The 27539-nt window shown below is 43.0% G+C and overlaps 1 protein-coding gene across 1 annotated transcript; it reads right to left on the reverse strand.

Annotated features, from left to right (window-relative positions):
• Nucleotides 1–1870: 1870 nt before the first annotated feature.
• On the reverse strand, nt 1871–27536 carry LOC309569187 (vomeronasal type-2 receptor 26-like; the record flags this gene model as incomplete). The annotated part of the gene is made up of 2 exons (XM_082274947.1): nt 1871–2778; nt 27302–27536. The coding sequence occupies 2 exons, from the start codon at nt 27534–27536 to the stop codon at nt 1871–1873; spliced, it is 1143 nt and encodes a 380-aa protein (XP_082131073.1).
• Between the last annotated feature and the right edge of the window lie 3 nt (nt 27537–27539).

Genomic DNA, 27539 nt, shown 5'->3' on the forward strand with positions numbered 1-27539 from the left:
TGCGCAAAAGTTATTGCGTTTACTAACAAAGGGAAAGATTTTTGTCATTTTTGTTGTTTTTTTTTTAACGCGTAATGGCAGCGATCTGCGATTTTTTTTGCGGTACTGTGACATTGCGGCGGACAGATCGGACCCTTGACTGACATTTTTGACACTTTTGGGGTTACCAGTGACATTTCTACAGTAATCAGTGCTATATATATGCACTGTTACTGTAAAAATACACTGGTAGTGAAGGGGTTAACTTTATTTGAGAGGGAGGGGCTGTGTGTGTCCCTAGGGGCGTGATTCTAACTGTGATTGGCTGGGGCTTCATCTGTATGCAGAGTGATCAACGGATCTACATAGTAGATCCATATGATCAGCTCTCATACAGAGGGGAGAATGACAGGCAGCTTGTTTACACAAGCTGCCTGACTTTCTCCCTCTCCCCCGCCGATCGCAGAGTGGCCGGCGGACATCGGGTCCGCCGGTCACACGCGCGGGGGGGGTCCGTGACCACGCGGGAACGGGAGCGCGCCTCCGGCGGCGCGCGCTCGCTCCCTAAACCCTCACAGGCGAGCGACGTAGACCTACGTCACTTTGCCTGTGAGGGGCTGACCGCCGCCGTAGATAGTCGTGCGGTGGTCGGCAAGTGATTAAAGGGACAGTGTAAAAATAAAAAATAAAAGGTAAAATAAATCATAAAAAAATAAATAAATTAAAGCGCCCCGTCCCTCCGAGCTCACGCGCAGAAGAGAACGCATATGCAAGTCACGCCCACATATGTAAACGGTATTCGCAGCACACATGTGAGGTATCACCGCGATCGTTACAGTGAGGGCAATAATTCTAGCCCTAGACCTCCTATATAACTCTAGACTTGTAACATTTTTAAAGCATTACCTATGGAGATTTTTTAAGTACCCTTGTTTATTGCCATTCCAGGGGCGTGCGCCATTTTGAAGCATGATATGTTAGGTATCAATTTAAAAAATTGGGCTAACTTTACGCTTTTCTTGTAAAAGTGTATTTTTCCTCCAAAAAATTGTGTTTATAAGACCGCTGTGCAAATACGGTGTGACATAAAGTATTGCAATGATCTCCATTTTATTCTCTAGGGTCTCTGCTAAAAAAATATATAAATAATGTTTGGGGTTTCTAAATAATTTTCTAGCAAAAATACTGATTTTAATGTGTAAACAACAAGTGTCAGAAATTGACCAGAAGTGGTTAAAAAAAAAATAACTTTGTGAGGTGAGGTAGTGATGGTAAATGAGAAGACCTAACTCACAATCAGGTTAAGGTCAGTGCTGTGTTCAGGTTATTTAAGTTCCTACACATCAAATACATCAAACCATGTCTTTGGGGAGCTGGCTTTGAACACAACAGCTCTGTCATTCTAGAACAGAAAAGGTTGAAATAAAACAATTTCCTACATATACTTTAGATGGGTGACTGATAATGTTTCTGGAACTGCTGGTACCGTTACTAGATTGCACTTTCCTTTCATACAGCAATCAGTATGTGAGAGCAAATTGGGAGCAAGATAACCACAGCTGTTTACATTTTGTGATGCTGTGATTGGTCACAGCATTTTTTGTGTTATCTGCTCTATGCAATGGACAATGCAGTCACAGCACTTTGTTTCTGCATGCTTTTGGGCATGTAAGAGAAATAAAGAAAAGCTCTTAAATAGCCCCCTGTCCTGTAGCATCCACCTTCAATCTATTTATGTATAGTGAGTGGAAAAAAGTGGTTAATTTACACAAAAAATCATAATGATGATGATAATGTAATTCCTATTAATAATGATGATAATTGTAGCAATATGGCTGAACGTGTTTAATCTGGTCTACAACATTATACATTGGGTCAGTATGTGATATATTTACAACAATCTCTTCTCCAGAATTGTTTCTCTCGTGTTGAGCTCAGGATTTAAAAGCAAGATATACAGTTTTGGAGAAAACATACACAATAATATTCCAATGCTGGAGGTCAATATGGCGAATATCTCCACAGCCACCATGTATTTCCCTCTGGTGCTCAGATAGGCCGGGATCATGGCAATCCAGACACTGCAGAACACCAGCATGCTGAAGGTGATGTACTTGGCTTCATTAAAACTGTCCGGTAATGTCCTCACCATGAAAGCCAGAACAAAACTCACAGCTGCCAGAAACCCCATATAACCCAACATAAAGTAGAACCCGATAACTGACCCTTCATTACACTGAATGATGATCTTCCCAGGATAGGAGTCCATGTCATACTCCTGAAATGGTGGAGAGATGGACAACCAGAGAATGCAATTCATAACCTGAATGGATGAGCAGAATAACATGACTGTATTGGGAAGTTTGACTCCCACCCATTTACTACAAGAGCTTCCAGGTCTGGTGGCTTTAAAAGCAAGGACGACCATGATGGTTTTGGCTAGGATAGAAGATGCTGAGATGGTGAAGGGAACTCCAAAGGAGACTTGTTGCAGCATACAGGTAATATCCACAGGACGGCCAAAGAAGAGGAATACAGACAGGAAACTCAGTATGAGGGAGAGGAGCAGAATGAAGCTGAGGTTCCGGTTATTGGCTCTGACTATGGGAGTGCTCCGAAACCAAAAAAATAGTCCAAGTATAAGGAGAGATGTTGTAGCAAATATGACTGAAGATACAGAAAAAAATAAAACTAGTATATCTTTCTCATATGATAAATACTCATTGATCCTGTGAATACAAATATCTTTAGCTTTGTTAGGCCATTCATTTTCAGGACACTTCTTGCAGTTTTCACTGTCTGTAGAGTAAAAATAACAGTGAGCATTGTATACCAAGAATGCAACTGTTTGACAGTACTAACTATTTTTTTTCAGTAATTTCTTTTATTTAGCCTAAAGTTTTTTTGGGGTTAAGGTGCAACATTCATTTTGAATTAAAATCCATACAAAATAAAACAAAAATGTTGGAACAATATATATGGTGAATATCTCAAAAAAGACTTAATCATGAAGTGTGATGATGCCCTATGGAAAATAAAAGAACCTTCAGCCTCAGTGATGGCCATGATGCAGTCTATCTGTAATCTTAGCATGTTTGCATCAATAAAATGTCCTTATTTGACCACCTTTGGTCTCTTCAGTGTCATCATTTTCCTGACGATTTCTTTTAGATAAGTGCAAAAGTTTTGGAGGCTTCCTCAAGCAGACAGTAGGGGGAAGCAGGCTCCATTGTTTGCTTGAGAAAGTCTCCAACACTCCTAGAAGTGTAAAAGGTAGACAAAAAGTGCAGCAATCTTTACCAAAAAAGGTATAAAGGCAACATCAGTAATCATTAAATTCTTGTTCAAATATTTTATTGAAAAGTAACAAGGTTAAAGGTAGAATATAGAAATACAATTCTATAACAAACCAAACATGAAGAAACGTTAGGTCAGTAAGGATGCAACTCAAATGAGTTATATACAGTATATACCTAGTATATTTAGCTGAATAGATCATTGTTGTCACATTAGAAAAATTTTGATAGCGGTTTCCAACAATATTGTCAGGAATGTGCTGGCCATAGCAAAACTGAAGTTCTGAGGGCCCAGCATGCTCGTCTAATTGCACTCAGGTGAACACGCTCAAATGCACATGGGTGCGAACACGCACAGATGTGCGCATGTGCTCATGCTCATTAGCCATTGACACTGCCACCACTTGCCCTATATAAGCAGAGCAGCTGCACTAGTCCATTGCTGTCTGATCTGTAGCTGTACTCGTGTTCTTAAACCTGATCCTGTTGACTTCTGTATTTGACCCGGCTTGTCTTTGCTTTCACTTGAATATCTCCTGCCCTGACCTGTATTTGGACTTTGCCTTTGCCTTCTGATTATCTACCAGATTCCATTTTGTCGACCCCAGCCTGTATCTGGACCGTTCCTTGTCTGCCGTCTATGCCTGCATCTGACCATCTGTTACCGACCTGGCTGTTCTGACCACGCATCCTGTGTCTCTTCTGCTTTGCACCTACATTTTCCCTGCTGGAGCGTCTTCTACCAGGGCTATCAGTCTTCCTGCACCTGCTATTAGCAACTGCCTACTGCTGCCTGCTGCCACCAGTCCAGGGTCTGCGGTTCCTGTCAAAACCTGCTGTTCCAGCTATCTGGTCCTTCTGGTGACACATCTGCTACGCAGAAGACTGAAAAGGCACCCATGACTCACCAAGCTCTCGCAGCCACTGTCTCAACTTCAGTGCAGGGGCTGTACGGGAGGCTTTCCCTCTGCACGTCAGGCTCAGCCATAAGGTACATGACAGATATAATATACCAAAAATGTAAGGTCATAAAGGTTATCACTCAGGTTGATAAAACATATATAAAGCTAATGACTGCAGGGCTAATAAATGTGAAACCAATAAAGAGGTCATGATTTATAATGAAAAACTGTAAGTAACTTAGTAGGCTGCACGTTGGACCCTACTGAGGGTTATAACCAGAGGTGCAAGTTGCCCTAAATAAGGGAATATGGAGCCAAGAAGGAAAAGGAAGTGAAAAAGAAAAAGAAGCAGTGTTGGTAAATACTGTAGATAAGAGAAACAGAAGCGATGGATAGGGAAGAGGGAAAAGGCCTCTTGGGTGATGCAAGCTCAGGTGGAACTAAAGGTAAATGTAGGAACGTAGTAACTTGCCGGAGAAATTTATATTGTTGTTTTGTCACTTCCAGGGTTTTTTTGTTAAGAAAGGCTATAACTGGATCTACAGTACAGGTAAATGGTGGTTGAACAGGACAGTGAGCATTTGAAATATTTTGATTCGATAGGTTTGAACGATCGGACAACTCAACCAAATATAGTGATGTTGTTCTGCTTCTGACTGAGTAATAATGGAAGCAAGAAGGGGAATAGGACAAGAGAAATTTAGCAATCCAGGCAGGGACCAGGTATCAACACCATAGAACATTATAGTTAGTTTTCATAGCAACTATATTTTGAAAGGAAGACTTAATTGTTTACCATATGTCAGTCCAATCTATCGTTTCCAAGTGTAGACCCAAATCACATTCCCATTTGACTGCATAAGGCAGGAAGATATGAGGTGGCGAGGCTAAAAGCTGTACATGGAGAGTGGAGATCAAACTGCTGGTGTGAGGGTCATGCTTACAAGTGTGTTCACAACTGGTCATATTTGGGAGAGAGGCGTCAGTGCGTAAAAGAGGAGAAACAAGTGTTTAATCTGAAGATACCAAAAAGTTTTGACTCAGGGATACTATGAGTTTTCCATAGGGCTGAGAATTATGTAAAAACTTTAGAAGTCATACAATTGTGGGCTAACATAAGGTTTGCTGAGGACCAGGTAGGAAATTAAGCTGGAGAAGTCCAAGCAGGATAAAAGACCAGGTTGCGAATGAAGGACAGGAGAGGGTTATGGGGGGACAAGGCATAGTAGTGAGATGATTTAAGACTGTCCAATATTGTTGAGTAATGTCTGGTGATTGGGTTCTAAAGTGATCGATGGTCCTCAGGACGTAACCTGTAACCATTAATTTCATATGTTTTAGGGATATGTTCAGTCTGCAAAGTGTAAAGTGGGTACAGAATCACTTTAACTACTTCCTGCCCATCATATAGCAAAATATGATATATTCTATCCTGACTGGGCGTCATACGACGTCTAGCAGGATAGGCCACTCTGCACGCCCCCGGGGGGGCGCAGAGCGGCGAACAGTGGTGCGGTGGGTCACTCTGACACACCGCATCTTCAATCCCACTAAAGAGTATATGACGTAGGCTCTTTACCATGTGACTAGCTGTGTCCAATCACAGCTGATCACATAGTAAATAGAAAGTGCCGTTGATCGGCTTTCCTCAGTTCACGCCTGATAGGCCTGACTAGAGGAGAGCCGATCTGTGGCTCTCCTGACAAGGGGGGAGAAGGGGGGGGGGTCTGTGCTGGTAATCAGAGCATTGATTACCAGCATTGAGCGTTGAGTAGTTTATACATGCGTTTGCAAATGTGTGTTAACTAAACCACTGTTTTTAACCTACATTGTTAGACAGGTTTATTTGGTTTGTTAGCAGACTGGTGGGTAAGTATATCAAGCTAGGGTCTGGCTGTTTTCCACACACCTTCTTTAGTCCCCCTTTTTCTTCAGTTTTGTCATATAAAGGGATGGAGGTGTGTACTTCCCAGCTGGTCATTTTTTAGTTTGCACCCCATGGCTATTACACAGCCATTAGTTTTTTCAATACCAGTCATGGATGGGAGCAGGTTGGGGGAGGATTGGGCCATCTCCAAGCCCACCTGTTTCCCATCCATCCATCAGCATTCATGTGCTTCCATTGTGGAGACACTCAGTTTGAGTAGTGTTAGGACTGCAAGATACACAGGGTGCCGTGGAGAGGCCTTGCAACTTACACATGCGTTTGCAAATGTTTGTTTACTAAAACCCCTGTTTTTAACCTACATTGTTTGATAGGTTTATTTGGTTTGTTAGCAGACTTGTGGGTGAAATTATAAAGCTAGGGGCTGGCTGTTTTCCACACACCTTTTTTAGTCCCCCTTTTTCTTCAATTTTGCCATATACAGGGATGGAGACTTAGAGCAATACCTGCTGGTGTCTCATTTAAAGTCCCAAAACTGCCCATATTTTATATTTTTTACCAGTGCAGACCCTTGGGGGATGCCACTAGAGCCACCAGGGATTCCCCCCCCCCCCATGGCCACCAGGGATGCCCACCCATGGCCACCAGGGATGCCCACCCATGCCACCAAGGATGCCAATCAGTGCTCAGGGAGCCTGTCAGTGCCCTCCTTATCAGTGCTGCCCATCATTTCCATCTATCAGTGCCACCCACCAGTGCCCATCATTGCCCATCAGTGCCCATTAGTACCGCCTACCAGTGCCCATCAGTGCTGCTTATCAGTGCCCATCAGTGCTGCCTATCAGTGCCCATCAATGCTACCTATCAGTGCTACCTATCAGTGCCACATATCAGTGCCCATCAGTGCTGCATATCAGTGCCGCCTATCAGTGCCCATCAGTGCCGCCTATCAGTGCCTCATCATCACTGCCACCCTATCAGTGCCTCCTCATCAGTGCTTGTCAGTGCGGCCTCATCTGTGCTCATCAGTGCAGGAAAAAAACATATCTATTTACAAAATTGTATAACATAAACAAAAATACTTTTTTTTTTCAAACTTGTTGGTCTTTTTTTATTTGTGTGAAAAAGAAATAAAACCTTGCAGTGATCAATTACCACCAAAAGAAAGCTCTATTTGTGGGGAAAAAATGACATAAATTTGGTTTAGGTACAGTGTTGCATGACCGCGCAATTGTCATTCAAAATGCAACAGTGCTAAAAGCTGAAAATTGGCCTGGGCAGGAAGGGGGTGAAAGTGCCCTGTATTGAAGTGGTTAAAGGACTTTAAAAGTTTTAATTTTCTAATTCAATATCAGAGTTTCTATTTAAATAAACATAAAGCTTACCAGATTGGTTTGATATTTCTCCTTCTGAACATGGAGCACAATTATAACAACATGGGTGATATCCTTCTCTTACAGATTTTCTAAACCCTGGAAGACATTCCTCGGAGCATCGACCTCTTGGGGCCTAAGTTAATATAAAAGGATATAAACTATTCAAGAGAAAAACTACAGATATCCTGAAATAGTGTGTGTAATAAAATGATGTAACTGTATCTATCTAAAATCAAGCTCATAATATTCCCTACCCCAGGTGCCCCTTCCCCTGACTTCTCTGTCAAGATCAGTGGCACAACTATCACTCCTTCCACACATGCCAGGGTGCTAGGGGTAACCCTGGACTCTGAACTGTCCTTTCAGGCCCAAATCCAATCCCTGTCCAAATCATGCTGTCTTAACATCTGCAACATCTCTAGAATATGCCCCTTTTTAACCAACACCACCACCAAGCTTCTAATTCACTCCCTGGCTATCTCTTGCCTCGACTTCTGCAACTCCCTCGTCATTGGATTACCCTTACATAGACTATTCCCCCTTCAGTCCATAATGAATGCTGCTGCAAGACTCTTCCACCTTACCAACCTTTCAGTGTCCGCCATCACTCTCTGCCATTCCCTTCACTGGCTTCCACTTACCCAACAAATGCAATTCAAAGTACAAACAATAGTTTAAAAAGCCATACACAACTCTGCCCCCAGCTACATCACTAACCTGATCATAAAATATCAACCAAGCCACTATCTTCGGTCCTCCCAAGACCTCCTGCTCTCTAGCTCCCTTGTCACCTCCTCCCATGCTCGCCTCAAGGATTTCTCCAGAGCTTCTCCCATCTCTCCATCCTTTTGTCATATATTATATACATTTTGAATGTGTTTGAGTGATTGTTTCACTCTACTTTTATGAAATTGTTCACAATAAAAATTGTAATTTCTTTTATGCAATAGTATGCTCACTACTCTTCATATTCTTTGTATTGTATGTGTATGCCTGGCACAAACCCCATAGGGACCATTGCATTTTTGTTTTGAATATTTTTTTTTTTATTTATCCCATATTGTCACCTATGTAGATTTCTCTTCTCTATACACAAATCATTGGGTAGCAAATACCCGCAGGTCCCCTGTTTATATAGGTGACACTAAAATTGGCCTTTTGGTTTACAATTGCACTAAACATGGCAGAATATCAAAGGACAACCTGGGAGGACTTCATGGCCAATCTCCAACAGGACTTTGGTCAAAAGGAATCAGCCCAATCTGAACTTTCTTACATCTTTTCCAACCTCACCAAATATCTTGAGAAAAAAATCCTCAATTTTTTGGCACATTAAGACATTTGAAGAATACAAGAGAGAGGATTTGAACCCTTTGAGCCTTAGGGATCAAATCTTTAACTCTTTTGAGGAAATAAATCCAGCATTTAAAAAGGTTTTGGAATCCAACCTTAAGTTATGTTCTAGAAATATGTTGGCCCTCCTTACGGAGGAATATCAAAAACAACTGGTACAAATAGACAAAAATATTAATAGGACATATTTAGAATTTACCCAATTCAAGTCTCATCCATTATGTATGGACTTGAATAGCAAGCTTACAAAAACGCCTGGAACATTACAACAGAGAGAAAAAAAGATAGACAAGCTTTTCTTGAGGGTAAAGCTTATAAATGGCAACAGGGATCACAGATACATAGGAATTTACAACACCAAGGACACAATAAATCACAATCTTATGCCTCTGATAATTCATCTGCCTCATCTAATTCTACTTATTCCACTTCCAAACAGACTAAATGGGTCAGACAACCCAAAAAACGCCGTCATGGTGAGGGACTTCCGAGCAACACTTTCACAGTCCATGTAACTGAACCTTCCAATCTCTCCTCTGTGTCTGTGGACAATCCTGGTAAGGTATCTAATTCTACACGGGGTGACACACAAATGGAAGGAGCACTAGGTGAGGGGTCCACAGTATGCCCACACACTTTAACTCCAAAAATTCCATCCATTTTTTTAGGCAAGAAAATAGGGGCTCAGGTCCCCTCGAACCAAGCTGGGACACAGGAATTAGATCACTTTTCTCATTTGAATATCATAAACCTTTCATCACACACCTTATCCTCTGAAGAAACTGAAGTTATCTCCAAAGGTTTGACCTTCTGTCCCAATCACACTATTGATAAATTTGAAATGATCAAAGACATACACCTTTATACACGGAAACTTCTCCTCAAAAGCACTTATTCTAAAGATACTCACAAAAATATACACACACTAGGTGAATGACAAGCACTTGAGAATTTGATGGCTTTACTGGAGGAGTTTGAAGCACAGACCTCATTGATGAAATAGACATAGAGGCTTTACTAGAATTGAATGAATCATCACCAACACCCTCCATTACCAACATGTCACAATTTAAAAAAAAAAAAAACATCTAGCATTTATTCCTCTCCAAGTTTCAACCAGGCAGTTGCAACATCTTTAAAATTAGTATGCCGAGATTTTAGAACACTAAAAATTGTTAATGACACAGGGGGCAATTTGACTTCACGAGAAAAAACAGCTTTACAATCTTTAGCCCAAAATCACTCACTCACAATGAAACCAGCAGATAAAGGAGGAAACATTGTCCTAATGGACAATGATCAATACACCACCATGTGTCATTGATTACTAAAGAACCAAGAGTGGTATAGACGCATTGAAAAATTGACCATTAACAAATCCTATCTTGAATTCTATAGACTAGTAGATTCTGCATACTATGAGAATGTAATTTCAAAACAAATGTGGGACTTTATACAAACTACCTATCCAAGAATGCCCACATTCTATGCCCTACCAAAAGTGCACAAAAACCCCCAGAATCCCCCTGGCAGACCCATTGTCTGTGGCAATGGAGCCATAGCAGAGAACCTCACCAGGGTCATTGATGAGCATTTAAGGCCCTTTGTAGCCAATTTACCATCTTTCAGTATGTTCGTGATACGATTCATCTTCTACAAATGTTGGATGGAATACATGTTTCCACCAGCACCATACTCACTACTCACTACTATTGATGTAGAAGCATTATACAGCTCAATACCTCATAACCTAGGCCTAGGGACAATAAAACATACACTATCTCAAACAAATAATCATGAACAGCCATTTAACAAATTTATCTTGGCATCTTTGGAATATGTGTTGAAACATAACATGTTTTCCTTTGCAGGTTCCCACTACCTCCAGGTGATGGGTGTGGCCATGGGCACTTGTTGTGCCCCGACCTAGGCTAATCTGTACCTGGGGGAGTGGGAACGTACTCTCTTTGGGGACAGTTGTTTTTCTATGTTTGTGACCATATACTCACATGGTACCGCTACATAGACAACATTTTTGTGCTCTGGGAGGGTTCGGAGGTTCTACTGAAATAATGCCTTCAGACCCTTAATATCAACTCATTTAACTTAAAATTTACCATGGAATACAATACTCACACAATCACTTTTCTCAATGTAAAAATATTGAAAATTGAAGATTTACCCTCTCTTGTGAACACTTTAGTCAGTCCTGTGATGTCTGACGTCACTGCACACACGTGTGTGGTGTCGCCGGATGCCGTGGGACCAGGGGATCACCATGGGAAGCTTGGCGTCCAGGGACTACATAACATGCGGGGAAGGCCCCCATTTGGGCATTAACCCCTTGTAATCTTAGCATTTACTCGCCACAGGTGAGTGTTCTTAGTACATCAACATATAAATAGAGCCACTCTAAGGACCCCTCCCTAGCAGCTAACCATCTACCCATATAGTGATTGAGGAAGCAACAAATAGGTCAGTTTGATCCTCTCCCCCCCCCCCTTTTGGAGGTAAGCCTTTACCGAACTACTGATTCCACATATTTAGGCACTAAGAAGTGGATACCTATTATACATCCTTTTACCTTACATTTTTGCATAGTGTACTCGTACACAACTGCCCTTTCCCTATTTTTCTGATGGCTTCACTGGCTTCCCCTGCTTTTTTAGGGTGATTCTCATGAGCAACTAGGGGGCGTGGCTCGGTGCGGCGCTTTGGCATATCGAGGCTACTATTGGCATCTACTCCACCAATTCTTTAGAATTGGCCATTTCATGGTCCATCCCTAGCCTCCCTGGGGTTCTATAAAACCATAAACAACATATCAACCCCCCTACACCAATGAAAAAAACATTAGAGTGAGAACTAGGTTGGAGGACCTCTCCTTAAAGATTTACTATTAACAAGGTGTAGTCGTTTTCCGATTTTGGATGACACAATTTGGTGCTGTAAGTATGCCTATCTACTTCTATATAGACTCACGCATAGATGATGTGTATATTGTAAACTTTGTTATTTATATATACCTATACATATATGATGTAAAGCTGACATTTTGTATTGTATTTATAGAAACAAACAATTCTGTGCTTTCTCTTCCCCTGATGAAGAAATTGTCTAAAGATTTTGAAACATGTTTTTCCTGAAAGAGGGTGTATCAGCACAGAAGATATATATTTCTTTGGTTGCATCTCTGTATCTCTTTGGATGTGATGCTCATAGATGAGTGCCTATGGCAGGTTAACCCTTATACAGGTGGTCCCTAGATTGCAATATATTTTTTTGACCTCATACACACCCGTCTAGCAGCCCTTCTTCTTATTGAACGCAGAAAATTCAGGGTGGCGGTTGTAACAATATGTTATTCAGGAAAGTATCTGGTTGATATCCATGATGACAATGGCTCCCCTGGTGGGTCTGTGAAATTTGCCCCATGCACATGTTCTCAAATGCCAAATTTAAACAAAGACTAATCTACAGCCTGGTCTTGATAAAGCTAAAGTCTGTGAAACGTGTCGACCCATTGGCTGTATCAACTTTCTGTCACTGGAACGGGGTCACCTCATGGTAATCAAGTGGGGGATATAGGATCATCCCTGTCTCCCCACCAGGAGCAAGTGTCCTTTGTTCCAGTTCTTTTTCACACGTCCTGTTTCACTGGTTTTATATTCTGTATATTGTGATGTTCTTGTCATATGTTCATTGTGGAAATATTTTCTATATGTCCATATATGTGTTTTGTCCTTTTTTTAACCACTTTACCACCGGAGGATTTTCCTGCTAAAAGACCAGGGGGTTTTTTGCGATTTTTTACTGCGTGACTTTAACGGACAATTGCGCGGTCGTGCGACGCTGTACCTAAACGAATTTCACGTCCTTTTTTTCCCACAAACAGAGCTTTCTTTTGGTGGTATTTGATCACCTGTGCGATTTTTTGATCACGCGCTATAAACAAAAAAGTGCGTAATTTTTGCAAAAATAACAATATTTTTCACTTTTTTTTATATGAAATTCCCCCCCAAAAAAATGTAAAAATCAAAATTTTTTAACATTTTCGGCCAATTTGTTTTACACTACCTAAGTTTGGTAAAAAAATTGCAAAAAGCGTATTTTGATTGGTTTGCACAAAAGTTATTGCGTTTACTAACAAAGGGAAAGATTTTTGTCATTTTTGGTGGGTTTTTTTTAACGAGTAATGGCGGCGTACTGCGACATTGCGGCGGACAGATCTGACCCTTGACTGACATTTTTGACACTTTTGGGGGTACCAGTGACATTACTGCAGTAATCAGTGCTATACATATGCCCTGTTACTGCAAAAATGACACTGGCAGGGAAGGGGTTAACTGTATTGGACAGGGAGGGGTTAAGTGTGTCCTAGGGGCGTGCTTCTAACTGTAGTGGGACATTCCTATTGGTGTAAAAAAAAGATCAACGGTTCTACAAAGTAGAACTGTTTGATCTTAATTTTTACACAGGGAGAACTGACAGGCGGCCTGTTTACATAAGCCGCTCTGTCTTTCTCCCGCTGTACCGGCGATCGTAGTGTGACCGGCGGACATCGGGTCCGCCAGTCACACTCCCGCACTCCTCCGTGAATGAGCCTCGGCGGGCGCGCGCTCGCCCGCTATTGGCTCTAGAAGGAGTGACAGGCGAGCGACGTAGACCTACGTCACTCTGCCTGGCCGGGGCCGACTGCCGCAGTAAATATACTGTGCACAGTCGGCAAGTGGTTAAATAAATATTGAATAATAAAATTTACACATTTTTTTATTATTTGGTCTCTTGGTCGTGCCAGTAAAGTCCACCTTACGAAAGGCAGAGCTGGGGTTCTGCCAATTTTTTGCATATTTCATTAAAAAAAATTCAATTTTTTTATGCAAATTTGTTTGGATTGCCTGAAAAATCCCCTTTTATGAGGATCCAATACGTTCTTATTATTATTTATTATTATTTGTATGAGTAAACATAAACTGCTAAATACCGTTTGTCATCAGCAGTATATAGCAGTCTTGTGACTTAGGGCTCTTTCACACGGCCGTTCAGTTTTTTGGCTTCGCTCCGTTCCTTTTTTTTGTTCACGGAGCGGATGACAGTTGTGTCATCCTCTCCGTATGTCCGCATATCATCCCATCCGTTTGCGGATGACATACGGACATAGTGTAAGTCCATGGGCATTGCAGATGTCAGCGGATGACACCGCTGACATCCGATTTTGCTTCCTTTCCGTTTTTTTAACGGAGGAAAAATAGGGTTCTGTTCCGTTCCGAAAATCGGATGTCAGCAGATGGTCATCCGCTGACATCCGCAATGCCATAGACATTCATTATGTCCGTAAATCATCCGCAAAAAAATAGGATGATTTGCGGACATACGGAATGCCTGTGTGAAAGGGCCCTTAGTTCTAACAGTGTTTGGTTAAAACTTGTAGGAGGAGTTTTCATTCTCCCCTGATTGTCCTATGAGGCTGCAGGACCCCTGGCCCTCTGTCTGGACAGTGCTGATTGGCCCTGTGTCTGATCAGGTAAAAGAAAAAAAAATTCTCTATCAATACACACCAAACGGATCATGTGCAGCTTGCCCCGAAGGCACTGTACTATCAGGAGTAGAATTGAGGTCTGTGGAAGAAGGGGAGGATCAGAGAAGACAGGATCAAACAGCCTTTTTACACAATGCGGAGTATTGACCTCTTAGGTTCCACAGTGGGTATAACAAGCATGCTTTACTGCATATACAGATTGATATTACTGTTGTGGGTTTAGTAACACTTTAAGAGATTCTTTTACTGACATCTTATGTTCTTGCTGTGATATTTGCACCACATTTCCTTCATCTTCAATGCTGTATATTGCCAAAGCCTCTACATGCTGTTGTGCCTATATTAGTCTTTATGTATCTTTACAATTCTTCATCCAAAACCTTCTCCAATGTCTTTTGATAATGGCTTGAGTCACCTGAACAGAACATTCTTTAGTAGAATAAACTCTGTAGTGGTGTGCCCCTTTATCCAGATGCAGGTGCAAGTCCCTTTAACTCAATTCCCCACAATCCTCTGGGCTCCCAGCATCCCCTGAGCTCCAGGACATGCCCAGGGAGAATAAATGCCAGCTCCGCCCAGCTTCCTGTGCTCAGAGAGATCCTGCCTGATGGGACAGCAGTGACTGGGCAAGTGAGCTGTCCCCAGGTGCTGGGTCCCCAATCGATCAGTCTGGTGTGTGGGCCACCAGCAGTGAGCACAAGAGCACGCAGTATCTATCCAAGCCCCAGTCACTGGAGAGGACTCTGTTACAGTCCATGTGGAGAAGCTGTCCAAGCAGTGGGTTGGTCCTATCTATGGCCCCCAGAGCCTCCTGACCAAAGTCAGCATCAGCAGTGCCTGTGTGAAGTCTGTGCCAGCAAGAAATCCCCACAGCTCCCAGTCTGCTGAATGAACGATCAATCTCTGGGAACACGTGAGAAATCTTCAGATCTTTATCCTATCTGTAAACTGAACTCAGAACACTCTGCTGCCATCTAGTGGCCATTACTAGAACTGCAATAGAATTGTTTTCACATGTTTTAGGAATGTTTCTCCCTTCCTCATATTGCTGTTTTGTACTGCAAACCCCTGTTCACATGATCTCCTGTGTAATCTACGTTCCACATTGTTAAGTAAAGTAGAAATTGCACATCACCACTGGTCTGATCATTTGGCTGATACCGTTACATAACACTTGGCGTCACGAACAGGATCAGCCATGTCAGTCAGTGGTGAGGGAAGCAGCACTGAGGGTGTCAAACAGTCTGCCATAGCTTCCCTATTACTGGCAGGATTGCTACCACAGCAACTGCCTAAGTACACAGGACCAGATCAGGACTTGGATGACTGGATTAGGAGATTGCGAGGCTTGATCCGGTCATATGGGGTGCCACCCACACAGCAGGCAGATCTGGCCATTAATGCCCTTGAAGGGGAAGCAAGGAAGTTAATTTTGCACCTTCCAGCAGAGGACCAGGATTCCCTAGACAAGACAATCAGCCACTTGGAAGCAGTGTATACCCAACCGGTTGCATTAGGGGATCTTAGGGCTCGCTTTATCAGTAGAAGGCAGAGAGTGGGAGAATCCATTCCGCAGTATGCTCTGGAACTGCAGGATATAGCAGCCGAGATCCGACGCAATGAGAGGAGGCGAGCAGGACGTGCTGGCTGGAGTGATACAGACGGGTGGCTGAAGAATCAGTTTTTGGATGGACTTCTGTCTGACAAAGTCAGGGAAAAGCTATAAGAAAAGGACAGAAGTAACCCAAACTTAAAATTGCACGAAATTTTAGAAGCAGCTATCCTGTATTCAGAGCCCAGACGTGCCAGTGTGGACGTTCTCATGGCCAGCACAGGGGATAAACCATGTAAACTGCCACAAACTGAACAAATAGCTCCATGGGAGGTAGCCATCCACAAGCTGACAGAAGGAATGGCCCAGCTCCAGACAGAACTGGCCACACTGAGGCGCGAGCGAGATAATCCAAGGGGGCCAAGGGAGAACATCCCTTCATGGAGAAACCGATCACCGCTCCGCCGGCGACCAAGAAGGGAGAGGTCACCCTCCCCATGTTGGGGCTGTCAACAAAAGGGACATTGCTTGAGGGACTGTCCTGATCAAATACCAAGGGGGCCATTAAACCCAGAGCGCCCCGCCGCTAGGAGTCAAGCAGTGGGGCGGTCCAGCAAAACGATTCCCCAGTCACACACGGAGGACGTGGGGGTCAATTGCCCTGTGGTACATGGGTACTTCGATGGCCAAGAGATCGAGTGTCTCTTCGACACTGGCTCCCAAGTCACTATTCTACCAGAACCTTTGTTCCAGCAATACTTCCCAAAGAAGAAAATGAGTCGAGATACCCCATGGTCCTCACTGACAGCTGCCAACGAACTTCCTATAGAAGTGGTTGGGATTACCTGGATGAAGGTAAAACTGTGGGGACAGGACCTTGGCCAAAAAGGTGTGGTGGTTACACGTGTATCCGGAAAAGGACAGGCGCAGGTAATATTGGGCATGAATATCATCCAGGGGCTGAAGCCCGAGCTGTTGAAACGATGTCCTACCCACCTGGGACCACCTAAAGAAGTTAGAAATCTGCTTCTTACCTTGGCAGCACTAAAGGACAAACACATGGCCAATGCCCTATCACGGTACCCTTCAGTACAACCACAGCGAGATGTGGATGAAGAGGCTGAAGAAGAAGAAATTCCACCCGTAATGAGGGCTAGACCTAAGAGTCAACCACGGGTGGACCTCATCCATGTATTGAAAGAGTATAACTGGGCGGAAATACAGAAGAATGATCCTGTGATTGCCCCAGTAAGAGAAGCGATGCAGTTACAGCGGTGGCCCAGTAGAAGAGAAAGATCGCGACTGCTGCCAGAGACACAAAAACTGTTGGGTGAATGGTCATGTTTCCTCTTGAGAGATGGCATATTGTATCGCAGAATAATGTTCCCCCATGACTCTTCGGTAACCTGGCAGGTCGTACTGTTACGGGCCAGAGCTAGACAAGTGGCAGAAAGAATTCATGTGGAAGGAGGACATTGGGGTGTCCACAAGACATTCCCCTGGTTCAAAAGGCAAGCCATGTGTGTGGGGCTGTTCCAGTTGATCAATCAGATATCTCAGCACTGTGCGGTATGTTCCGTGACAAAAGGGGCTGAGGCCCAGATGCCTCCCATGACTTGGAACACGTCTGCCCCATTGGAAGTACTAACAGTTGAATTTCTCACCCTTGACATGTCAGAAGATGGACATCGCTATGTCCTTGTTATGGTGGATCACTTTACTAAGTTTGCAGTAACCGTGCCAACTCATGACTAGACTGCAAAGACTGCAGCCCAAGCAGTGTGGAAGCATTTCTGTCTCCCTTATGGCTGCCCTCAGAAGATACATTCAGACCAAGGGCCCTGCTTTGAAAGTGAGTTCTTCCAGGAATGGTGTCGCTCCTTAGGTGTCAAAAAGACGCATACGACCCCATACCCCCATACCACCCACAGGGTAACGGAGCATGTGAGAGGTTTAATAGTACCCTGATACAGCTGTTGAGAGGACTGGCCCATGAGAAACGAACCAGATGGACCCATTATTGGCTGAAGTGGTTTGGAAGTATAGCCATACTGTGCACTCAGCGACAGGTCGCTCTCCTTACCATGTGATGTTCGGCCGTACTCTTGGGGGACCCACAGATCTATGGGGTGTTGTCCCCACTGAAGAACTGGAGTATACTCCAGCATCCTGGATTCAAGAGTGGAGGCGACGCCTGTCAGAAGTCCAACAGTTCGTAAAGGATCGAACCTGGGTGGAACAAGAAGAGTCAGGAACGGAGGTCCATGACCTGAAACCTGGAGACAGGGTCCTGATCCGGCGCAAAGGTGCACATCAGCAGGGTAAGCTACAAACTCCATGGGAGGAAATGCCTGGAGTTGTGTTACGGCAACCCATCCGAGGAGTGCCAGTCTATGACATACAGAAGCAAAATACTCAAGACAGGCCAAGACATCTACACCGCAGGCTCCTTAAGCCTATTGAAAGCTACAGGGAGATTCATGGGAGCTCATCTAGAGAGCCAGAAGAACAGGTTTCAGAGCCACCAGTAACAACCCCAACAGAGAATCAGTGTTGGCTATTCCCTGTTCCCCCACTGCTACCTCCAAGTCTCTCAGGAGAGATTACAGGTACAGACGATGCCGTACAGCCCAATGATTGCCCAGCTCAGATTCCTACTCCTGCTGTGGAGCCCTCTGACCCACTGTCTACGGAGAGGCCTGAAAGTGGGGATGCACCTTTGCCTGATCCTGGAGAAGAGCCTGAACCTCAACCCTTGAGATGTTCTCAGAGGCGCAACTTTGGGAAACCACCTGAATGCTTTGCACAAGAGGACTTTGTATGGTCTGTGAACCTGCCTGGGATCGCAAGTTCAAGTGGGGTGGAGTGTAGTGGTGTGCCCCTTTATCCAGATGCAGGTGCAAGTCCCTTTAACTCAATTCCCCACAATCCTCTGGGCTCCCAGCATCCCCTGAGCTCCAGGACATGCCCAGGGAGTATAAATGCCAGCTCCGCCCAGCTTCCTGTGCTCAGAGAGATCCTGCCTGATGGGACAGCAGTGACTGGGCAAGTGAGCTGTCCCCAGGTGCTGGGTCCTCAATCGATCAGTCTGGTGTGTGGGCCACCAGCAGTGAGCACAAGAGCACGCAGTATCTATCCAAGCCCCAGTCACTGGAGAGGACTCTGTTACAGTCCATTTGGAGAAGCTGTCCAAGCAGTGGGTTGGTCCTATCTATGGCCCCCAGAGCCTTCTGACCAAAGTCAGCATCAGCAGTGCCTGTGTGAAGTCTGTGCCAGCAAGAAATTCCCACAGCTCCCAGTCTGCTGAATGAACGATCAATCTCTGGGAACACGTGAGAAATCTTCAGATCTTTATCCTATCTGTAAACTGAACTCAGAACACTCTGCTGCCATCTAGTGGCCATTACTAGAACTGCAATAGAATTGTTTTCACATGTTTTAGGAATGTTTCTCCCTTCCTCATATTGCTGTTTTGTACTGCAAACCCCTGTTCACATGATCTCCTGTGTAATCTACGTTCCACATTGTTAACTAAAGTAGAAATTGCACATCACCACTGGTCTGATCATTTGGCTGATACCGTTACATAACAACTCTACCAGACATTGTTCGGTCTTTTGAATTGGGCGGGGCGGGATACCATTACACCACACTTTAAGCCTCCCATTGATTGGGGTAACGGAGTCTAATGACTATATTTTCTGGTGGTCACTATCTAACAAGTTTAGACATTCTTAATGTTTTTCTGGGAAGGACTTTGATTGTTTCAACTAGTTGTCTGCCAGTATACATGAATGTTGGGTGTGCTATTTTGTTACTAGATTTTTTAACCACTTTACCACCGGAGGATTTTCCTGCTTTACGTCCAGGCCACTTTTTGCGATTCGGCACTGTGCGACTTTAACTGACAATTGCGTGGCCATGCAATGCCGTACCCAAACAAAATTGATGTCCTTTTTTTCCCACAAACAGAGCTTTTTTGGGGGGTATTTGATCACCTCTGCGCTTTTCATTTTTTGCAATATTAATAAAAAAACGACAATTTTGAGAAAATAACAATATTTTTCTACTTTGACAGTTAAAAAATATCCAATTTATTCAATTTTTGTCATATATTTAGGCCAAAATGTATTTAGCTACATGTCTTTGACAAAAAAATTCTCAATGAGCGTATTTTTAACTGCTTTAAGACCGGAAGATTTTACCCCATTCCTGACCAGGTCATATTTTGCAATTGTGGTATCCAAATTAAATGTCCTTTTTTTCCCCACAAATAGAGCTTTCATTTGGTGGTATTTGATCACCTGTGCGACTTTTACTTTTTGCGCTATAAACAAAAAAAGAGCGACAACTTTGAAAAAATAACAATATTTTCCACATTTTTTTATATGAAATCCCCCCCCCCCAAAAAAATGTAAAAATCAAAATATTTTAACATTTTAGGCCAATTTGTTTTCTGCTACATATTTTTGGTAAAAAAAATTGCAATAAGCGTATTTTGATTGGTTATCGCAGCTACTAACTACGGGAAATTTATGTTGTTTTTATTGTTTTTTTTTTAACTAGTAATGGCGACGATCTGCGATTTTTTTTGCCGGACTGCGACATTGGGGCGGACAGATCGGACCCTTGACTGACATTTTTGACACTTTTGGGGGTACCAGTGACATTACTACAGTAATCAGTGCTATATATATGCACTGTTAGTGTAAAAATGACACTGGCAGGGAAGGGGTTAACTTTTATTGGTGATCAAGGGGTTAATGTATGCCTGGTGCTTACTGACGTGTGTGGGGGGAGGTGACTGAGTGACACAGGGACAGATTGCAGGTAGAGCTATTCTGAATCCTGCAATCTGTCCCTGCCTGTCACTTAGGAGATCCGCCCGCTTTGTTTACACAAGCGGGCGGATCTCCACACTTGATCCCCTTAACCACTTAAGCCCCGGAAGATTTTACCCCCTTCCTGACCAGGGGGTATTTTGCGATTTGGCACTGCGTGACTTTAACGGACAATTGCGCGGTCGTGCGACGCTGTACCTAAACAAATTTGGCGTCCTTTTTTTCCCACAAACAGAGCTTTCTTTTGGTGGTATTTGATCACCTGAGCGATTTTTTGATCACCTGTGCGCTATAAACAAAAAAAGAGCGTAAATTTTGCAAAAATAGCAATATTTTTCACATTTTTTTATATGAAATTCCCCCCAAAAAAAATATAAAAATCAAAATTTTTTTAAATTTTCGGCCAATTTGTTTTATGCTACATATGTTTGATAAAAAAAATCGCAAAAAGCGTATTTTGATTGGTTTGCGCAAAAGTTATCGCGTTTACTAACAAAGGGAAAGATTTTTGTCATTTTTGTTGTTTTTTTTTTTAATGTGTAATGGCGGCAATCTGCGATTTTTTTTGCGGTACTGCGACATTGGGGAGGACAGATCGGACCCTTGACTGACATTTGTGACACTTTTGGGGGTCCCAGTGACATTTCTACAGTAATCAGTGCTATACATATGCACTGTTACTGTAAAAATACACTGGTAGTGAAGGGGTTAACTTTATTTGGGAGGGAGGGGCTGTGTGTGTCCCTAGGGGCGTGGTTTCTACTGTGATTGGCTGTGGCTTCAGCTGTAAGGACACTGATCAACGGATCTACATACTAGATCCATGTGATCAGTGTCTTTACAGCGAGGAGAATGACAGGTCGCTTGTTTACACAAGCTGCCTGACATTCTCCCTCTCCCCCGCCGATCGCCGAGTGACCGGTGGACATCGGGTCCGCTGGTCACACGCGCGGGGGGGTCCGTGACCACGCGGGAGCGGGAGCGCGCCTCCGGCGGCGCACGCTCGCTCCCTAGACCCTCACAAGCAAGCAACGTAGACCTACGTTAGTTTGCCTGTGAGGGGCTGACCGCCGACGTAGATAGTCGTGCGGCGGTCGGCAAGTGGTTAAATGCAATCACCGCCGCTCCTCCCCTCGCCCAACTCCCGCTGTGACTGAATACAGTGGGAGCGAGCCTCCGGCGGCGCGCGCGTGCCGCCCACAAGGGGAAGAGTCCAGCGACGTAGGTTTACGTCGCTGGATGATAACTAACCACTTTGCCGCAGTAGGCTCAATGTGAGCGGTCGGCAAGTGGTTAAATTTGTGATTGCATTTTAGGAACCACTCATGTAGAAATCCAGGCAGTTCCAAATGGTTTATTGATTTTTTAAATGTATACTTTAATTTTCTGATTGGGGAAATTCAGGAGGCCTGGGAAGACTCTGGCCATGGATAATACTGGTGGTCATTCCGGTCTAAAGTAATTTATCTTCTTCTGTGCACAAGAGTCGGGGTCCTTCTATAAGTGTCTATGTCCCGGTCTGTGTGATGAGGAGGGGGTTCGCTAGTAGTAGTCGGTCATATTCAACTGGACTTGTTCTGTAATGCAGAAGATGTTTTGTAGTTCATCCACCTATTCAGTTATAATGAGTGATGGGAACATATCCCGACATTTATATCCACACACCTAGCACTGACACCTTCATCTAATCACCATGGAATGAGTCAGGGCAGATGTTGGCTGCCTAAGAACAGGATGGGAGGAGGGGATTAGGCTTTGTCTAGAGATGGGCTTTAGGGTCAACACTAGTATGCTTTATATTCTGAATCAGCTTCACCAATGTGACTCACCTTGCCACCTTTCCATGATATTTGCTCTGTTTTTAGTGTAAGTTGCTGATCCTCTGAAAGGGACCCATCAAAGTGACCCACATGCATCCAATAGGTGCCCTTTCTACCTTCTGTTTGTATTATCCAATTTACAATGTCCAGTGGGTTGGGCAATTCTCCTTTATTATTAAAAAACATTACTTGGCCATTAGAATCTTTGTACTTTACTTCTTTTACATAGCGGGAAAGCTTGAAAGAAATTACAGAAATACGAGGTCATGAAACATTGTACTCCAATTAAATTATTTTTTTTTCACATAAATAGTGCTTTATTTTTTTGGTGTTAAATCACAACTGGGTTTTTTAATTTTTGTGATATAAAATAAAAAAAAATGGAAATTTAAAAAACAAAAAAAAAACAAAAGAACAATATTTTCTAATTTCTGTTACATATCAAATAAAATCAATTTGCATCATTAATTTAGGGCAAAATGTATTCTGTTACATGTCTTTGCTAAAAACAAAACAAAAACGAAACAAATAATAAGTATATTAATTGGTTTGTGTGAAAGTTACAGCGTCTACAAACTATAGTATATATACTGTATATATTTGAAAATTAGTCAATTCTGATGTACTGACAGCTAGGGATGGCCTTGCGGTTCGCCCGGCGGTCGGTTTGCGGCGAACTTTGCTTGTTCACAGTCCGCCGATTTTGCGAACACATGGCATTGTTCACAGCGGCCATATTAGTTTACATTGGGGAGAACTTTGACCCATGACACAGCCATCAGGTGGAACAGGACAGCCAATTGAGACATTTCAGCACGTGGACATACCCCCTACCTTATAAATAGTTCAGGGCTGGCAGCCATTTCACATTCTGCTTTTTGTCAGTGTAGGGAGAGGTTTGCTGTGTGCACCAGGGACAGATTGTCAGTGACACAGATCGCTCTGTTAAGGTCCACAAAAGTCTTTTTAAGGGCTGGTATTTGGTATAGGTGTACTATTCTTTGGTGTGCAGTGCACTATATAGGGGTGTAATACACTTATAATATACTTTCTAATATAGAAAGCATATTATAGTAGATTTGTATTGTGCAATGTGCACCATTGTGACTGGTGTGTTAAGCGTTTCTTCCGCAATACTACAAACAGTGACAAAAGCACTTTTAATGTATTATAACTGGTGTGATAGACCAGTGGCCCCCCTAAACAACAGATTGAAGTGGGGTGTTATCTGAGTATACTTCTATAAGTGTATTTGTGTCCTGCAACAATATTGCCTCTTTTGCTGCGTTAACTCTGCTACACACAGTGCATAACTTACTGGCCATTTTTTTTTGACAACTGGTGTGATAAACAAGTAGCCCCCCCAATACCACATATTGAAGTGGGGTGTTGTAAGGTTTAGGGAGGTAGGTGGCGCTGCCTGAAGGTAAAATGATAAATGAGTATGAAATAAAGAGGGAGGGAGGGTTCTCACACCCAAACTATATAATAAATATGATTAACAAATCATGATGTACGTACATAATCAGTAATAACACAATACCAGTGCAATAAAATATCAATGTTAGTGATATGAAAAGAATAAATATAAAGTGCCGATGTGAACAATACGTGTCTGGTTTGAAATGGAAAAAACCAGGACATAGAATCCCTCAGACAAACACTAAATATACCCTCTTTGGAGTGGTTGGAGTCCTGAGAAACTATACGAGCGGTTGACAATATTCCACCCTATTGGGATCCTCCATACAGCATATCACTTACCAATGCCAGACCCCCAAGGGGCCATCCGGTAAGTGTGTGGAGCATCTGGTGGTGGATTTTTTCTCCTTCCTCCTATCTTGGGATAAGGATGCATCCCTTTGAGCACAAAGCACCTTAAATCACTGAACTGTTTGCTGCATTTTATTGCACCTGCACTTTTATAAGGACTATATTAATTATATATGTTTTATATGGGTTTTTTCAACCATATAAATAATAATTTTTTTTTGCACTGTCACTTTATTTTTTGGATTGTATATCATATATTTACACTGTCACCTATGGTATACACCTACTTTGAATATGTTTTGATTATGACTAACTAGCACTTGGGTATTATTTTGAGCGCTGTCCCCTCTTTTTCTATATTCACTAACACACGTTGTTTAGGACTAGCAGCTCAAAAATATTTAAATATTTTATTCATATTTCAATTTAATCTATTCATTTATTTATATTTATTGCACTTATTCACCTAGGCGCGGTCACGTGACTAATATCTCTTAGTCACCTTATTTTTTTTTACATTATATTAATGCTGACAAAACCCGAAATCTCATTACCCGCTGCATACCAAATTTTGACTGAATTCAGTAAAATTTCATTCTATAAAATTAACACCACAAAATCGATAATCCTTGACCTAGGAGTACCCCCAGAAACTAAACAAACCCTAACCAACACCTGCCCCTTCCCCTGTACTACGGACAAGATTTCATACTTAGGGATTTTTATTACCTCCAAAACCACTGATCTAGTCAAGAACAATCTAGGCCCTCTTAGACAAAAACTGACAACTGACTTAGAAAGGATAGCTTCCCTGAACTTATCATGGGGGGCTAGAACCTCGGCAATTAAGATGAACATCTTACCACAAATCCTCTACTTATTCCGAGCCCTCCCTGTCCCATTTACCAAAACACAATTACACACTCTAGTAGCCACACTGAGGAAATTCCTATGGCTGGGTAAAAAAGCAAGAGTTGCATATAATATACTCACAAACCATAAACACCTAGGAGGAGCGGGACTACCCAATATCTCCGCTTACTACTGGGCCACTAGACTCGACCAGCTTAAACATTGGACCCCCCATGACGACACCCCCCTTTGGTCAGAAATCGAAGAACACCTAGTACCTACCTCTAACCTTAACCTCATGCTTCTGAGAGATCTTTGGATCCCATGGAACTTAGCTAAGCTGCCACCTACGGTTAAGGCTTCTCTCCAAGCCTGGAGAACGGTCAACAAAATAGAACCAAAAGCCATACCTACTGACATTCACAACCTACCACTATCCACCCTCACGACTATATACAGCAACCTGAACATCTCCAAATTAAAAACCCTAGGACTAACACACATCTCACAACTCCGGTCACCTTTAGGTCTCAAAAGCAGAGAAGACATAATGTCAGAATTTAACCTACCACCCGACACATCGTTGACTTTATCAAGAATACTTTTTCTTCTTGGGAAACACTCCCTAACCTCTACCCATGTCAATTTAACTACATGGAACTTCCTGATATCAAACCCCCCGGCTAATAAAGGCATATCTACTTTCTATAATATCCTATCAGGGGATATACCCTCCCAGAAAACGGTAAATATGCTTAAATGGGAGAAAGATCTGAAGCTAACTCTCACTTTCAAACAGTGGCATACAGCACTGCGCTCTATATACAAATTTTCTAAATGCACTAACCACTTGGAAACTACAGTTAAAATTGTCAATAGATGGTATTACACTCCCTACAGGCTGGCCAAGATGGCACCGTCAATACCCTCACTCTGTTGGAGGGAATGCGGCAAAACGGGTACTTTGCATCACATTCTGTGGGGCTGTGCATCACTCACAAGCTTTTGGCATAAAATCTTCCAGTGTATCTCCTCCTGCACAGGAGTACTTTCACTCCCAAACCCAGAATTGGCTATATTAAATATTAACATCGACCTATACCCTCACAACCATAGACAAATGATAACTCACATACTGTTAGCAGCCAGGACCTTTATTCTCCTCAATTGGAGGTAATATCTCTCGTTAATGACAACTATCTCCTAGAGAAATCTCTAGCAATCAATTCCCTGTCATATAAGAATTTCCAAAAGTCCTGGGAATGCTGGCCCTATCTGAATCAGGCACTAAGGCTCTCTTGAAATTATAGTACCTTCCTATTGACCCTAATGGTGGTGGGGGAGCTCCCTCAGACCGGACCTAGTGACAATGCTCCTTAGGGTTCTAGGTCCGGGATGGCTGAGACTCCCACTTCCGTACTACTTCCAAGCAAGAACATAACTAATATCAATATAATGCTACATAGTGCTACTCTCTTAACATTTGCCATACCTCTTTATAACCTGTAATGCTTTGGTTACTTCCAGTTATTCCTGATACTTCTGATTGTCTAATACTGTACCAATCATCAGTTTTTTTATGTATCTGTGTACATGCATTGCAACCTGTTAAAAATTTGAATTTTCTGTTTTATTTGTTCTGATTATATTTTCTTATGTAAAACTCAATAAAAACTTATTGAATGGAAAAAGAGTGTCAGTCAGCAAAGAGAAGCAGAGAGCTTTACTGTAATATCTGCTGAAGTTGGGGTTAATTGCCACAATAGTAACATGGTTTAATACAAAAACAGTCCGCACCTTGTTGCAGGGGTCATTAGGCAACTTTTTGGAGCTGAGAAAGGCGCCTGAGGTTTATGTAGGCCACGAGTCCCGTTAGTGTAATCCAGGTAGTGTGGTATTTAAAAAATCAACCAGGGAGACTCTCCCTGCCGAGCGTTGAGACAACTGGGGTGATTACAATCCCGGAATTGATGCCTATGGCCGTGTATGTAGGCCCAAGTGTGAGCAAGATTGCGGCCAGCGGGGGGGGGGGGGCCTGGACAGTTTGCGGGTCCGGTGTGGAGTGCCTTATGTGGGTAGCAGGTAGGTGTTAAGCGGGGTGCTGTGTGCGGAAAGGTCACTGCAAGTGCCTACCTTCCTCCCAGGGGTGGATGGCATAGGCCGCGGAGGATCCAAAGGCGGCGGTGTCTGGGTAGGCCGCACTGGCTGTAGGAGGACAATCCAGTGCCGCAGACAAGAAATAAAGCTCAATATTGTGGCTGCAAGATGAGTTCTTTCCAGCAGGGCAGATTGTGTCGGAATCTCGATATGGATTGTTTAGATGCAGATGGATCTTCTTCAATGGCACCGGAGCTCTCGCTCTGTGCATCCG

This window comes from Pelophylax lessonae (genome assembly GCF_965119305.1).
Source record: "Pelophylax lessonae genome assembly, chromosome: 1".
NCBI lineage: Eukaryota > Metazoa > Chordata > Amphibia > Anura > Ranidae > Pelophylax > Pelophylax lessonae.